Source organism: Polyodon spathula, chromosome 5 (assembly GCF_017654505.1).
Source record: "Polyodon spathula isolate WHYD16114869_AA chromosome 5, ASM1765450v1, whole genome shotgun sequence".
Classification (NCBI taxonomy): domain Eukaryota; kingdom Metazoa; phylum Chordata; class Actinopteri; order Acipenseriformes; family Polyodontidae; genus Polyodon; species Polyodon spathula.
Window position 1 is genome coordinate 74,912,249 of NC_054538.1, and position 14,853 is coordinate 74,927,101.

Consider the following 14,853-nt stretch of genomic DNA (forward strand, 5'->3'; position numbering starts at 1 on the left):
TCCAATTTTGTAGGATTTTCCAGATAAAACTGAACAAACTACAGCTATGTAAGAGGAAGTAAAGTTTGAAAATGACACCAAACATCTGTTAATGATATTAAGAAAGAAAAAAACTTTTATCATGACACTGACCACTTAAAAGAATAATGATGATTGTAGCTTTAAAGTCAAAGACAGGCAGTGCGGTATTGGTATAAAAATTAAGTTCAATTACTTATTCAGTACCCTGCTGCGATATGTTATGGAGGTTACGTCATCTCCTGTTTCTCTCACTTTGCCATACATTCTCCGAACTGAGATACACAAATAACACTTAATAGTGAAGCAGTACATAAATTATGTGAAAAAGTTAATTTGCCAATAGAAAGAGAAAAAAAAGCAGTTTTTAAACAGCTGGCATTATTTTTTAATAATAACGCCACAGAAGCCACTGATGTCTGGACAGTACCTAAGGATAGATTCAGTTTAGTCCGCTACTACTTGCCCTGTCTGTCATATGTGGGGTTGGAAAAGTTATAAGAGAAAAATGATGTCTGCATTGTTTGATCCTGTCTACTATGTAAAAACTGTAGTCTCACATGGTAAATGTATGTCATTAGCACAGGCTGCAGTTTTCATGATCACTTACTAAAACTGATATGTTTACAATGTTCACAAGCATTGTTTCTTTTGAACAAGAAATGTCCCCTGGCATAATATGACATGTTTTAAATGAAATACTAAAATAAATTAAATCATTGAAATGACAAACATTATGACTAGAAGTCTTTTTTTTGTGATTGAAAGCACTTGAAAAATACTTTCAGCTGAAATTTCTGTTGCTAAACATAATTCTTTTTTTTTTTTAGTAGTTCTAAATTCAGCACTATATATATATATATATATATATATATATATATATATATATATATATATATATATATATATATATATATATATATATATATATATATATATATATACACACATATATACGCACACACACACAGGTGTAGTTCCATTAGTGCCACCATCTATTAGTAACTGACAATCATGTAAATTGTTTGTTAATATTTATAATCTAAAACATCTTCTACCTCAACTGTGAGATTATATATGAAATACCCGCTTATGTTACAAAGCACCTTCCAAAATGACTGATCAATGGTATGTAAGAAAAGGGTGAAGTACTATTATTACAAAGCCTGACTTGTATTCAAGATATAGGTTACTATCAAGAAGCTCTAATTCAGCAGGCTATTCACAAAACAAAGACGAAGGACATACGGAAACCCCAGACATGCTTAATCCTTAATCAGGACCGTACAAAATTACTACGTTCCTAGAACACAGGCTGGATTACAGAATTAAGAGCCCAGCACCATCTGGTCACCTTTCCTTTTTGTATTGCTGTCAATGACTTCACCAGCTACACGGTATGGCAGTAGAAGACACTGCAAGTTGGAGCCCTGCTGGTTGTGATGCAAGGTGTGAAAGGGTACCATTAGAATTGTGTTCAGTCTCTCACTAACCACTTTATCATCTAGAATACACGATGACAGATTAAACACAAAACACAAAATTAAGAAGTCTTTTCTGTTCCTTTAACTGCACACGGTACCTAATAAAATCACCTGTTTTAATAATGAATCCAGCAGTTTTTCAAACACATCAATATATATTTGTGCTAATCATCTATGGCTGCTCCTCTAAAAGGGTTATCGCCACATGCACACGTGATCTTGCGAAGAGCTTTTGGTTATTGTTGGAGACTGTGTCGGTGTCGGTGTCTGTTATTGCAGACTGTGTTGGCTGGTTGGTTAGCGCAATATACATAGCCTTGATGGAATGCATGTATGTATGTATACACGTATGTATGCATGCGTGTGACCTGCCAGAAGCTTTCCTGTTGCTTTACAGCCACATTTGCAATAAAATTCATCAACCGTTTTAATAACCATTAATATCAAAAAAACTATTATTAAGCTGGGAGATACTATAAGAACACTGAGCACCTAGCGATCCAGCATGGATTGAGCAAGTGGGCTGGTAACATCTGCAACATAAATGCCCAACAAAGACAAAAGGACATTCTCTGCTTTGTTGATATCTTTCCATAATAAAGTTAACCAAAGGAGCAAGGCAAAGCACAGCGCAATTCATTTGATTAAAAAGAAGGAAACAAATTGCATTGTGTCCAAGCTTTTAAAAACCCTTGCATAGCTCCAACTATTCCGAGCCACAGAGAAACTTGCTTACATTACTGCATCAAAATGCAAAAAAAAAAAAAAAAAAAAAAAACACAAATATATACCATGATGTAACTAGGCTTACAAAGGCATACATTACAGCTTTGAGACAAAGCAACCAAAATGGCAGCTTGGGAACCCATGGGAAATATCAAAAACATTCACTTGGCAAGACAAACTGGGAGAAAAATGCCACAAAATCACAAGATTTCTCCACTGCAAATGTAATTAACATATCTGGAATTTCAGGGGACATTTTATGAGGTCTACCGTCCGCTGTGGTTGCCACTGTAAGTCCAATTTTTAAATTGGAAAGAGTTTACAGACACTGAGGGAATATTACTCGTTTTGCTTAAACTAACCATAAACCATATTGTAGCAGGGTAGCAGGAAATAGCCCTGCACACATATAGAAGGGCAGAGTGAAGCCCTGCTATAAAATGTATTATTTTGTATGTATATTGTTTTGTAGTATGATTTATTTATTATATTAAGGATGGCGAAAAGACGTGTGTTTTGTTTTTGTTTCATTTTAGGAAAACCTTGTGCAGAAGGTGACCATCTCCCAAGTTAATTAATTGATTAATTTGTTGCTAATCGGGAGATGGTCACAAACATAAAAGCAGATTACCTGTCTCTGGGTGGAGTGACTAGTGACTTTGTTTTTGTTTAAACTTTTATTTTTGCTCTGTGAGCAGTGTTTTTGTTTTTAAATATTTATTTTATTTTTGTTAGAAAATAAAACTAACGGCGCAGTGTGTTTGCACCTGAATACGTATGTGTGTGTGTGTGTGTGTGTGTGTGTATATATATATATATATATATATATATATATATATATATATATATATATATATATATATATATATATATATATATATATAGATATAGATAGATAGATAGATAGACACACACACCTCTCTCAATAAAGAAACAAAGTTTTTTTTTTTTTTTCCTACCTCTGCTCAAGAAATAAACAAAGAGACCCGCAACTCTGGTTATGTACACATGACACCCGGAAGAGGCTGCAGCCTCCATCCACCATGTAATACAAACTAACGTACACACACCTTTCTAAGCACATTGTATTTTATGGTACAGTCTCGACAGACAACCCACGATGAACTACTTACAGCACAGCAGTCCTTCACGTCTTTTTTTTTTTTTATCGTAGATCTCACAGTTTAGCGCCACAGTCAAACCATAGCAAATCTGTTTATAGCGCATCATAGCACTGTCCCTGCCACATTATTTTGCAATACCTGACACTCGCTCGCTCGCCAGTTAAAACAATAAAAAAATGCATGTATATACCCAGGCGCGCCCCCAGACACCTTCCACATGGTAGTCATAACTGAACCACACCGACATCGCATCTCATGCCAATAACGACTCTGCAGTCTGCATCAACATGCTGTAAAATGTTTCAGAGTGCTGCATTTTAGTTCTTTCCTGAGTTTCCCTTTTAAAAAATGAACAAACACAACACGCTGCTGTCAAGACAGAACAGCAACTACAGTGACAGTCAAATAGTCCACAACAATAAAAGCTTCAAATAAACCTATTTGAAATATAGACTTAAAGGAAAACTCTCTCACAAAGCTGTTATGCTGGTACCATTTCTAATCATTTTACTCTCACAATCACTACAACTAATCATTACTCCCCACACCGCTCTTCGAGGGAAACAGTTAAAAAAAAAAAAAATGTAAATATACCCCAGCATATGAAATGGCAGGATTCCCGTTTTTGCATTTTGAAAAGGTGGTCAGCCTAGGGCTGTCTGTTTACCTTGTCCTCAGCTTTGATGGCGAAAACTTAAACTCAGAGGAACTAAGTACTATCCGAAAGCTGGCCGAAGATATCTTCTTGCAGGGGGTCTAGTATTCAATTGGAATTTCACTCAGACCTGTACAATTATATAAAAAAAGAAATAACCTAAAAACACACAAGGGTATAGCGCTTCAGAACAGAGCCTCTCATGGCGCAGCTTCTAAAATGCCTTGTAATAAAATATTGCAGCATTTGTAAGACATAGTATTATTAATAAGGGCTGCCCTCGTTTAAGGGCTGCAGTCATTTTGATCAATTTTAAATAAAATGAGACTATAATCTCATTAACAGACTTGCTCTCTGCTTTTATTCATATAAATTGATTCAGTACATGGCTGTATTGCATTAGCTAGCGATTCATCACCAATGATTATGTACGAGTACAACACCACAATGAGTTAGCTTCCTTAATAGCAGTTTCCAGACTGGCAAAGCATATCAATTGCTGTGCTGGCACTGATGCAGCATATTGAATCTTGTCAAATTCAAGTTAAGGTCAAAATAAATGAAATCATAAATTGTAACTTCTTAGGTGGGGGTCCTTAAAGAGGCCCATTAGCAATCGTTTAGCTCCACTGGTCTATGGCTCATTGAAAGATGTTTGCATAAATAATTGACAATTGAAGGCTTGTTGTGCATACAGTCTAGCTGACACTTTAAGCATTATAATAACATAAACTAAACACTGCAATACTATGCAACCCTGTTTTGTAATACTTGTTGGTGACGCCACTATATCTAAGTCACTGGGGATACACATCCCTTGCCGATTGAAAAGAAGAGGTCTGTTTTGGGGTCACCGTGATAAAAGTTGTATTTTATAAAGAATTTAGAAACACATAATAAATGTTTAACACATTATCTCAAATGCATGTAGAAGTAGTATTTTAATTCAGAGTGATGTGATTCTGAAAATATAACTTGCCAAAAGACATGTGGACTGTAATACAGTACATACATTTAAATACTGTACGTATTATAGGTATGTAAAATTCTCCATTAACGACCCAACAGCAAAATTAAATCAAAATGTTACCCATGCACAGAACTGGGTAAAACACACAAGGAAATGCAATTTAGCAAAATATTAAAAAGAAAGCAACACCAGTTTCCAGAATTAACAGTACCGAAAGTCAGTGTTCAAAATTGCAGAATATAGTGCTCAATAAGGCCCTAGTGTCACAGTTCACTTACAAATGAAAATGCACAAAAACAACTAAAGATCACAGATTTAAAAAAAAAATACATCGCAGTATCTAAAACTGTTTAATGATTGTGTTACATTACATTAGCTCTCGTTCGCTTTGTTGTCGCTGAATTTTCGTCAGGTGAAACTAGAGGAAGTAACTACACAATAAAGAGACTGATTTGCGCATGCAAGAAAAAAAAACGCAGGCTGTAACGGATAATCAAATAAATTGTAACACTGAAGATCTGTGTGTGTATATATATATATATATATACACACACACATACATACATACATACATATATATATATATATATATATATATATAAAAATGGGAATTGATTTGTTTCTTAATGTAAGGACTGTAAAACGCGACTGACGTGTATCTGAGAGTCTTTTATCTGAGTGCTAAATTGAAATGCTACACACTGTAAACAAGGAAATGGGTGTCTCTAAAAAGGGTAAAAATGTGTCTGCAGCAGGACTGCATAAAGCAGTATCCAGCAGGAGTTTTATTTATTTCTTTAGCATTTATTATAGAACCTTTAACCAAGGCACTTTAAAAAGTTTAAGAATTTCGTACAAAATGAAAAAATGGGTGAAGAAAGAGGTAAGAATATTGGGGTAGGGTGAGGAGATTAATAGCTATATGAAAGCAAAGGCCAGAGGCTAGGTCAGGGTCAGGCAGGCAAGGTCATAACAGGAGGTCAGGGGCCAGCAGTAAGAGCAGGATGGGCTAGGGAAAAAAAGATGGGTTTTAAGGGAGGAGCGGAAACTGCGTAAAGTGGGTGACTGTTTTATGTTGAGTGGGAGTTTATTCCAATGAAGGGGTGCAAGAAGAGAGAAGGAACGAAAACGGGATTGGACACAGGGCGAGGGTGGGACGGAGAGAGACAGTAGTGATTGGGAGCGTAAGGGACGAGGAGGAATATAATAGGAAATAAGTGCAGCCAGATGAGGTGGGGCAAGGTCATGGAGAGATTTATATATATTAGTAAGGAATTTGAACAGGCAATGGTTGTAAACAGGGAGCCAGTGTAGCTGGAGGAAGAAAGGGGAAGTGTGGAAGGAGTGGGGGAGGTTAAATATAATACGGGCAGCAACATTTTGAATTTGTTGAAGTGGTGTAAAGACATAGGAGGGGAGACCAAGGAGGAGGGAGTTACAATAGTCAAGCCGGGTGAAAATGTGCGAGTGGACCAGGAGTTTGGTAGTGGAGAAGGAGATGGAGGGGCGTATTTTGAGGATGCTGAATAGGTGAAAACAGCAGGTGTGTGTTATGTTCGAGATATGGTCAGAAAGGGAGAGGGTGAAATCGAATATGACCCTGAGGTTACACAGCAATGGAGGTAAGCTCTTCTGCTCGTCCTGTAACGTTACTATAGATCACTACCAAAAATCATCTGTTGACAGGTATTTAGATTCAAGTATTCACCAAAAGAGAAAGGTGGAAATCCAGAGGGTAACCAAAGAAACAAAAAACAGTGACTTGCATGTTTCAAAATACCACTGAAAACCGTGAAGCACGAAACACCTTGAACTTTGACTTGATAGAGGTGTTTATTTGCGCAAATATCCCGCTTTTAAAATTGGACAACCAAAAGTTAAATAAATTCTTCAGACTAATCTAGCAAATGATGGAGCGATTCCTTCATCAACCCAGCTGAGACATGAATACTTACCTAAAGTTGTTGAGTATCACAAGCAGATTATCGAATTAGTAAAACAGTACGGTTGCTTGTCAGTCACTGACAAGTCGACTGATGCTCAAGATCAATATGTGTTAGACATTTTATTTGTTTTGCAAGGCCTAAATGGTTAACATGCATGTGATGTAGAACCGAAAGTTGTCCTCGCAGATGCACTTCACCTGCAGGCTGTTAATTACATAACTGTTTCACAAGCTACTGTAAAGTGCTAGAATAGTTTTGACGTTGATTTCGATGATGTCAGTGCATTTATCTCTGACAATGCGTTCTTAATGTCAAGGTGCTTAAGGGACTACTGACAAACTCGGTTCATCTTATGTGTAATCTAAACAGACACAGACATGAATTAAAAAAAAAAAAAAAAAAAAAAAAAAAAAAAAGATCTGCGATTTTCACAGGGCCTTAGTTAAAGCTGAAGTTATAAACTGTGGTAGAATCATTTAGAAATTATTTTTAAATACATTAAAAGGTAATATTTTTTGTGGGGTTTCTAAATACACAACCTCACATTATGAACACATCTAGAGACACCCCATAGCACGTCTTAACAAATGATAACCATATTGCAGGACAAGTATCCATCTCTACTGTTATGCTGTGAGCAAGAGCACTGATTCTCCAGTGAAGCCATGTGCTCCACAGGCACTGCAGAACCTACTGCAAGGCACATGAACAGCAAAAATAACAATCTGCTTCAGTCAACATCCAATTATTGTAGATGTTTTCAGCTGCACAACTTTCATTCAAAACAAGGAAACCCTTAGGAAATTTTTCTGTAAACCAAACAGGCCATTTGTACAACTTGGCCCACTTACATTTTTAACAATACTCCAGGGCATACACCAATGCTAATGGGCAGTAGTTCACAGTAAATGCAATATACTGTTTTTTATTTGTTTGTTTGTTTTCTTTTGTTGTTGTTTCTTTGCTTTTTACAAATAATGATTGCAATGCACAGTCTAATTGGATTGCATCACACATGTATATATCTAAATTAAATATGTTATTATACCAGGGTACTTTTAACATAATGTTTTAATTTTTTCTTTTGTTTAATATCAGTATAATTATTTATAGTTTAAACAAAATCTGTTTTAGACTTCAAAACTAGTTCATTCATGTTTAACTGTGAACTTATGTTATGAATTGAGACCAAACGCCTCATTTTCCAATGGCAGGTAACATTAAGTACACATAAATACAAATACAGAAGAAAGAATTAAAATTATGAAACATACATCTCTTGATACTATATAGTCTTTCTCAAGAGGTATATCACAATGCTAAACTTCATGACAGACTGCAGGAGCTGAAGTTGATTTTAAACGTGATTGTGCAATATAAATCAAATAATAACAAAGACTTTGCAATAACCAAAATCCTAGCCTATTCAACACAAATGTAACTATAAATGAAGGTCTGCATTGAGACTATAAAGGACTGTCTAGAGAAAAAAGATACTGAACCAGATATCCATATCAAATGTTAAATCTGAAAATATTTCAATGGACATCACTTCTCTGCAACCAATACAATGAAAAAAGTGTGTGTGTTCACAAACCATACTGCTGCTTTAATCCACATCAAATCATGTAACTATAAACAGCCATTTTAAACAAACAAACATTTTAATCCTAATGTTTTACAGGCATTTGTTTGTATTGCTTAAATTTGATATTCAAGTGCGTTCAAATTTTTTAGGGAATAAACAGGGAGTACAAATAAAATTACAATTAAAGACACTAATGTATAAATTATAATAAATAAAATTTGAAAACAAAATCTAATGCAATTTATTTTGAGCAATTACAGTAAAAACATTTCTAAGACATTGGCAGTTTTGCACATTATTGGTCCTGCAAGTCCAATTGAAGGGATTTAGTGTTCACTTTATACAGAGAAATCAGACCTGCATTGTTTTTTGTTTTTTTTTGTTATTGTTAAGAAGTGGATGACTATACTCTATTCCAATAAACTATACATCTGTCAATTGTAAGTATTACAGTATAATTTGCAAAAATAAAACCTCAGTATCTACTATTGCAGCAAATAACTGGTAGTGAGAAAAACTAAATCAAGGAAAATAGATCTGCCTGCCTTTGTATTTCCAATACGAGGCATAATTAATGATGTATATGTAGGTGAATGGCCATTCTCCATAGTTAAGGAGAAGACCATGTATCATGTTATAGGTACTTCATTAGTGCCCTGGCTGTCCAGGCAATTCCCCTATAAAACACTGTTTTAATGGTATTACCTTAAGTCAACATTTCATATTGCAACTGCATACATATTTGAGTTATTACATTTCTGCATGTGCTAGGTCATTGCATTTCATTTGGGTGAAAGATATGTAAAACACTTAAGTTTGATGGATGGGCTTACAATTTTTGCACGCATTGAAGTGGCTCTGGAAAAAATGGACACAGTGGTGGACAAAAAAAAAAAAAAAATCAGTCCAGTTATGAGAAGGTACTGTGCTTCACATGCATTTGAGTAACGTCAGACTTTATCTAGTAAAGTGCAAGATCAAAGAAAACTAGGCACATAAAAGCAAAGCATTACCAAAGTAAAATATTTCATTTAACAAAAAATACAGCATTGCATGTAATCACAAAAACATTTCTGAAATGTATTTAACCTTTGGTGATCTAAGGCTTTTTTTTTTTCTTTTTCTGGCAGAGGCTCCTAGAAGTCTTATCAGATTTAAGTGCAGTATGAAAACCTTTTATCTGTTCTCCTGTAATGACTTTCATTTGTAAGGAACTGATTTTCTCAAAGCAGTCAATAGATAATTGTTTCATTGCATGTGGCAGGCTGGCGAGTGGATAGAGGCCCAGAGACAGTCTGTAGTTCAAAAAAAATAACTATTTTATTATAAATAAACACAAAAATGAAAGTGCACAAGGGCCAAAACAAAGCAATTTAAACACAAATAAAGCAAAAATACACTCACAAAAATAAAGGTTTCCAGGCTGGGCAATGCCTTCACTGGATTCAAAACATTCAAAAATCACAAACACCAAAACACCAACCTGCTTCCTCAGCTCCCTCCCCCTAAATGCGAAGCAGAGGCCTCCTTTTGTCAGGTGGCTGGGCGCTGATTGATCATTAATTAAACTAATCATCTAATCAACCCCAGCCACCTGAACACAATGAACCCAGGCAGGTAGGGGAATTTAACCCCATCCCTGCCAATTTCTAAAGAGCAGAGCTGTGCTCTGCCACATTGCACAATTTGATAAAATCTAAATATTTTTTTTTTAATTTGTAAAATAAAATAAAAAAATGGTGCTGGATACATGATGTTTAACTTATACATCTAAATCAACACTGGCAGACAAAAACGGCTGGTCTTTGTAAATGTAGACCCTTAAAAGGCAATGCCTCACCCCAATCACACCCACAAGCCTTGATTTAAACATTTTAGTGCAATGCATTTATTAGAAAGCACTGTATATAGATATTACAATATTTAATCTAAATAAATGAGAGGTTAAATTAGAAGGATCGAACTCTGGTTTTAAATGATGACCCGACCAATAAGATTACCCAGGGTACTGTATCCGGAACTGTCAAGTAATAAAATCCTTTACAGTAAATTTTAACAATACGATTTACTTTGCCAGAAGAAATACCAGCATCAGGTGTTAAATGCAATGTGCAAGGCTTTTAAACACCTCATCTAAAATAAAACTTAGCTTTTTAACAGCGGCAATAAAGCAGTCAATAGGCCACATTACTGAGTGTTTGACTTTTCTCGGGACATCTGTTTCTCGTGAAAGAACCGTGGACATGGTGCCTTTTTGTGTTTACTTGTAAAGCCTCTTATTTCCCTTTGGAACATCTACTTTTCCCCGAACGCTATGCAAATGAAGGAAAGGGGAAGGGGGGGGTCAGATTTTAATTAGCCATGCTGACGGCCCACTTAGATTCTTGTGGTGTTAACCGATCTTTATTAATAATAAACTGGGCCAAATACAAGTTGTGGTTGAACAGGCGTTTGGGCTATTGCAAGGGAGGGGGCGGATACTACTGAAATGTACTGAAGTGAACCACGAGACTGTTCCCCAAATTATTACTGCCTGCTGTATCCTGCACAATTTGTGCCAAGACCGTAAGGAGGTGTTCTGGCAAGCAGAGCAACAGCTACCTCAGCCTCCAACAAGAACTGCACAACAGAGATATGAAGAGAGTGCTGCTATTAGAGATGCACTGCTATCTTTATTTTTGTAACCCGACGGTGTACTTTTATTTTGCATCTCATTTTTGTTCCATTCGCTTATTTTCTATATCTTTATACCAAATATAGCATCCTCATTTGCGCTGTACTTATATGACTGCTTCTGCTTAATGAAGAATTGGAATATTGAGTAGTATTGTTGATTCCCAAGAAATAAGTCACGGAAATTCCACACCAGAATGGGTTAAACAATGTTTGTGTTGTGCAGTATATCAAGCTGCCCTATTATATCCTCTCTCCTTATGGCTGTTAACACTCGAGTCTCTTCATCGCTCCAACACATGTAAGTGGAGGACAGACACGGGTTTTGCTCAGACATAAGTAATTAGGAGAAATTGTATTGGAGTATAGTTATACACATTTAAAGATAGTACTTAGTAGTGCTGTAAAATAAAGCCATTTTGACAGTTAGCAAATGTATTCTGAAGTACTGTACAGTAGCTGTAACCACCTGAATATACAAGCCCATGATGCAGTTTATCAAACATTTGTAGTAATAGTTTTAAACAGAAACTTGGTAAATACAATCTGTATGATACTTTACAAACACATTTAGATCCATGTATGATTAGCACTGTAGGAGATGACATTCTGCGTAAAGTATTAACTATGTATTTGAGTATAAGTTTCTTTACTTCTATGTTAAAGTTTTATTTACATATTTTCATACAGCTTAAAGCACATGTAACTAGCTAAGCAAGACATCTGCAGTCTCTCGTATCTTGGCATCTGGGCAGAGAGCCAAAGTTAGCAGGTGTCAAATCAAGATGTCTGGAGGAGTGGAAACAAAGTGTGAAAACAGACCACCACAAACAAAGGACTAGTTTGAAACAGTTTCTAACAGATTAGGTTAAGATTAGGTCTATGAAATGCTTAAATGTGACGCACTGATTTGACCCCACGGACGTCTGTTATAATACAAATATATACATTAGGGCATGCTGTGACCTGCGCGTTTTTGCTTAGTTATATCTAATGTTTATACAATTGTATTAACATTATTTTCTTTGCGCATATAAAATATTTTTGAGAAAAAAATAATTTGTCAATTTATGCAAAGTTCTAGGGAAGACTAAAAAAAGTGGGGTTGCCTGCAACATCAATCTGATAAAGGAAATACTGCAAACAAAACATTAATTTCCCTGTTGCCATCTTTGGACCATGGTAACTTACGTATTCCCATGTGACTTTTATAGCAGCTTTAGGAAAGGACTTGAACGAGCTAATTAACTTTTTCATGAGAAACTCATGTAAGTGAGAGTTGATTTCACGAGCATTTCCTGGAATCTCACAAGAAATTGAGACTTTCACAGTAAAATACTGAGGCCGTTTTTTGGGACATTTTCATGAGCTTTCCCTGCCAAGTTTCACGCACACTGTCCATTCATTTGAAACAAACCAACATGTAAACTGGCCTAATGTTACAACTATTGTAGCAAAGAGAAAAGATTAAATGTCCTACCTCACAGTCCTCAAGTCCCATAACTTGATACCATCTGTTACGGCTGTAGTAAGGAAGAGGTTATAGGCATCAGATCCCTGAGTGCTAAACACTGAGCCCTGAAAGAAAAAAGCACCCAGGACACCATAATTACCTACTGCAGTCAGTAATAGGTGTGACTATGGCAAATCATGTAGTGTAATTTGATGACTTAATTTAATTACAATTCAAATAGTGTGGAATTGATCACTACAATTTAATATGAAATAATATTTACTTCATATGTTCTAACATTTGAGGTTTTGCAATAAACAGCTTTATAAATGTGCTTTGTTAACGCATTTAACCTTAAATGAATTTCTGGGCAGGAATTAAAAGGTGTGGTCCCTCCAGCTGGGAATGGCCAGTGGAGGGAGACTTACAGAACAACTTGGTTTAGACATCTTATCTTAACTACAGTACTGTAATCTTCTTCTTGTTTAGCTTTACTTGTATCATCTTCAGCCATCATATCCTGGTGACTTTTTTTTTTTAAACTGAGAAATGTAAAGCACCTTTGTGGCTTCCATAGAGCCAGAGTGTGCCCATTACCCTGTCCTCCTACAACACTCTGCTTCTACTAGATGTTGCCTACCAATTCAAGGATGTCAATTCTTATCTGTTACAGAATTTTGAGAATGTCACACAGACTATGTACACTAGTATGTACAAAGCCCAACAAAAAGAGCCACACTTCAGCCGATTTCTAACGAAAGCAAGTGAAAAATGTGTTAACCTTCAATGTTTTCTGAAGTGGATCACACATCACTTTTGCTGAACTATTTTTTTTCAAGGTGAAGTTTTAAAAAGTGCATCATCTGTTTTTGAAAATATTATGAGAGAGAAAAGATCCTTGGAGGAATCAGAAGATTAAAAACAGGTTTGAGGTAACTCTGAAGTTCTAAAAGTTTCCATCATTACACTGTGCGAGGGTATAGACAAACCACAGAGTGGAAACTGAGTTTTCATTCTTTTCCATCATACTTCAAGCACTTACTGATACGGCAGACAGTTTTGCTGTTAAGACAAACAAAACCTTTTTCCTTTTATGGACACTTTCAGGCAGAATTTATTGCTTTCACCTATTTATTTCTATTCCTTTGATGTGGGGGGAAGTTCCATTTTGCGTTTTCCAGTCAAATTATACTAATGAGCTTTTTTTTCATTTCTTTTGGAAAACTTTTGCCTAACTGTTCCTACCAAGAGGAGATGATTTGGAAAATCGGATTAACAATTTAACAAACAATCTACCAGTGCCTGATGTATAGTCTAGGGTCTTGTGTCCTTTGCACAGGTTTTAACAACAGTCACTTGTATTGGACAAGAACTGCTGAGTGAAGGCAAACTGGTGCCCTGCAAGTTTCTAAATTTTCTAAATTTGTGCCAGTTGGTTGGGGGTTTTGTTTGTTTGTATGGTAAATTAAATAAGTGTTGAAATTGTTTTTGAAGTGTTTTATCTTATTTTGTATATTAAAAGCATTATATCTTTAGAAAGTTTACAAACGAGATGAAGCCACTCAGCCCATATTGCTTGTTTGGTTGTTAGTAGCTTATTGAGCCCAGAATCTCATCAAGCTGCTTCTTCAAGGAACCCAGGGTGTCAGCTTCAATAACATTAATGGGGAGTTGGTTCCAGATTCCCATGATTCTCTGTGTAAAAAAGTACCTCCTGTTTTCTGTTCTAAATGCCCCTTTATCTAATCTCCACCTGTGACCCCTGGTCCTTATTTATTTTTTCACGTCGGAAAAAGTCCCTTGCGTCAACATTGTCAATATCTTTTAGAATTTTGAATGCTTGAATCGGATCACCGCGTAGTCTTCTTTGTTCAAGAATGAATAAATGTAATTATTTTAGCCTGTCCTTTAAAAGTGGAATCATTTTGGTCGCTCTTCTTTGCACTCTTTCTAGAGCAGCAATATCCTTTTTGTAGCGGGGTGACCAGAACTGAACACAGTATTCTAGATGAGGTCTTACTAAAACGCATTAAAAAGTTTTAACATTACTTCCCTTGATTTAAATTCAACACTTTTCACTATATATTCGAGCATCTTGTTGGCCTTTTTTATAGCTTCCCCACACTGTCTAGATGAAGACATTTCTGAGTCAACATAAACTCCTAGGTCTTTTTCATAGATTCCTTCTTCAATTTCAGCACCTCCCATATGGTATT

At 35.8% G+C, this 14,853-nt stretch overlaps 1 protein-coding gene across 1 annotated transcript in view; it reads right to left on the bottom strand.

Annotated features, from left to right (window-relative positions):
* The window catches only part of wdr27 (WD repeat domain 27), a 114,774-nt gene that overhangs the window by 62,545 nt on the left and 37,376 nt on the right, over nt 1–14,853 (bottom strand). Inside the window, exon 21 of the mRNA XM_041251330.1 lies at nt 12,665–12,762. Coding sequence (XP_041107264.1) covers nt 12,665–12,762 — 98 coding nt within the window. The remainder of the gene's footprint in view (nt 1–12,664; nt 12,763–14,853) is intronic.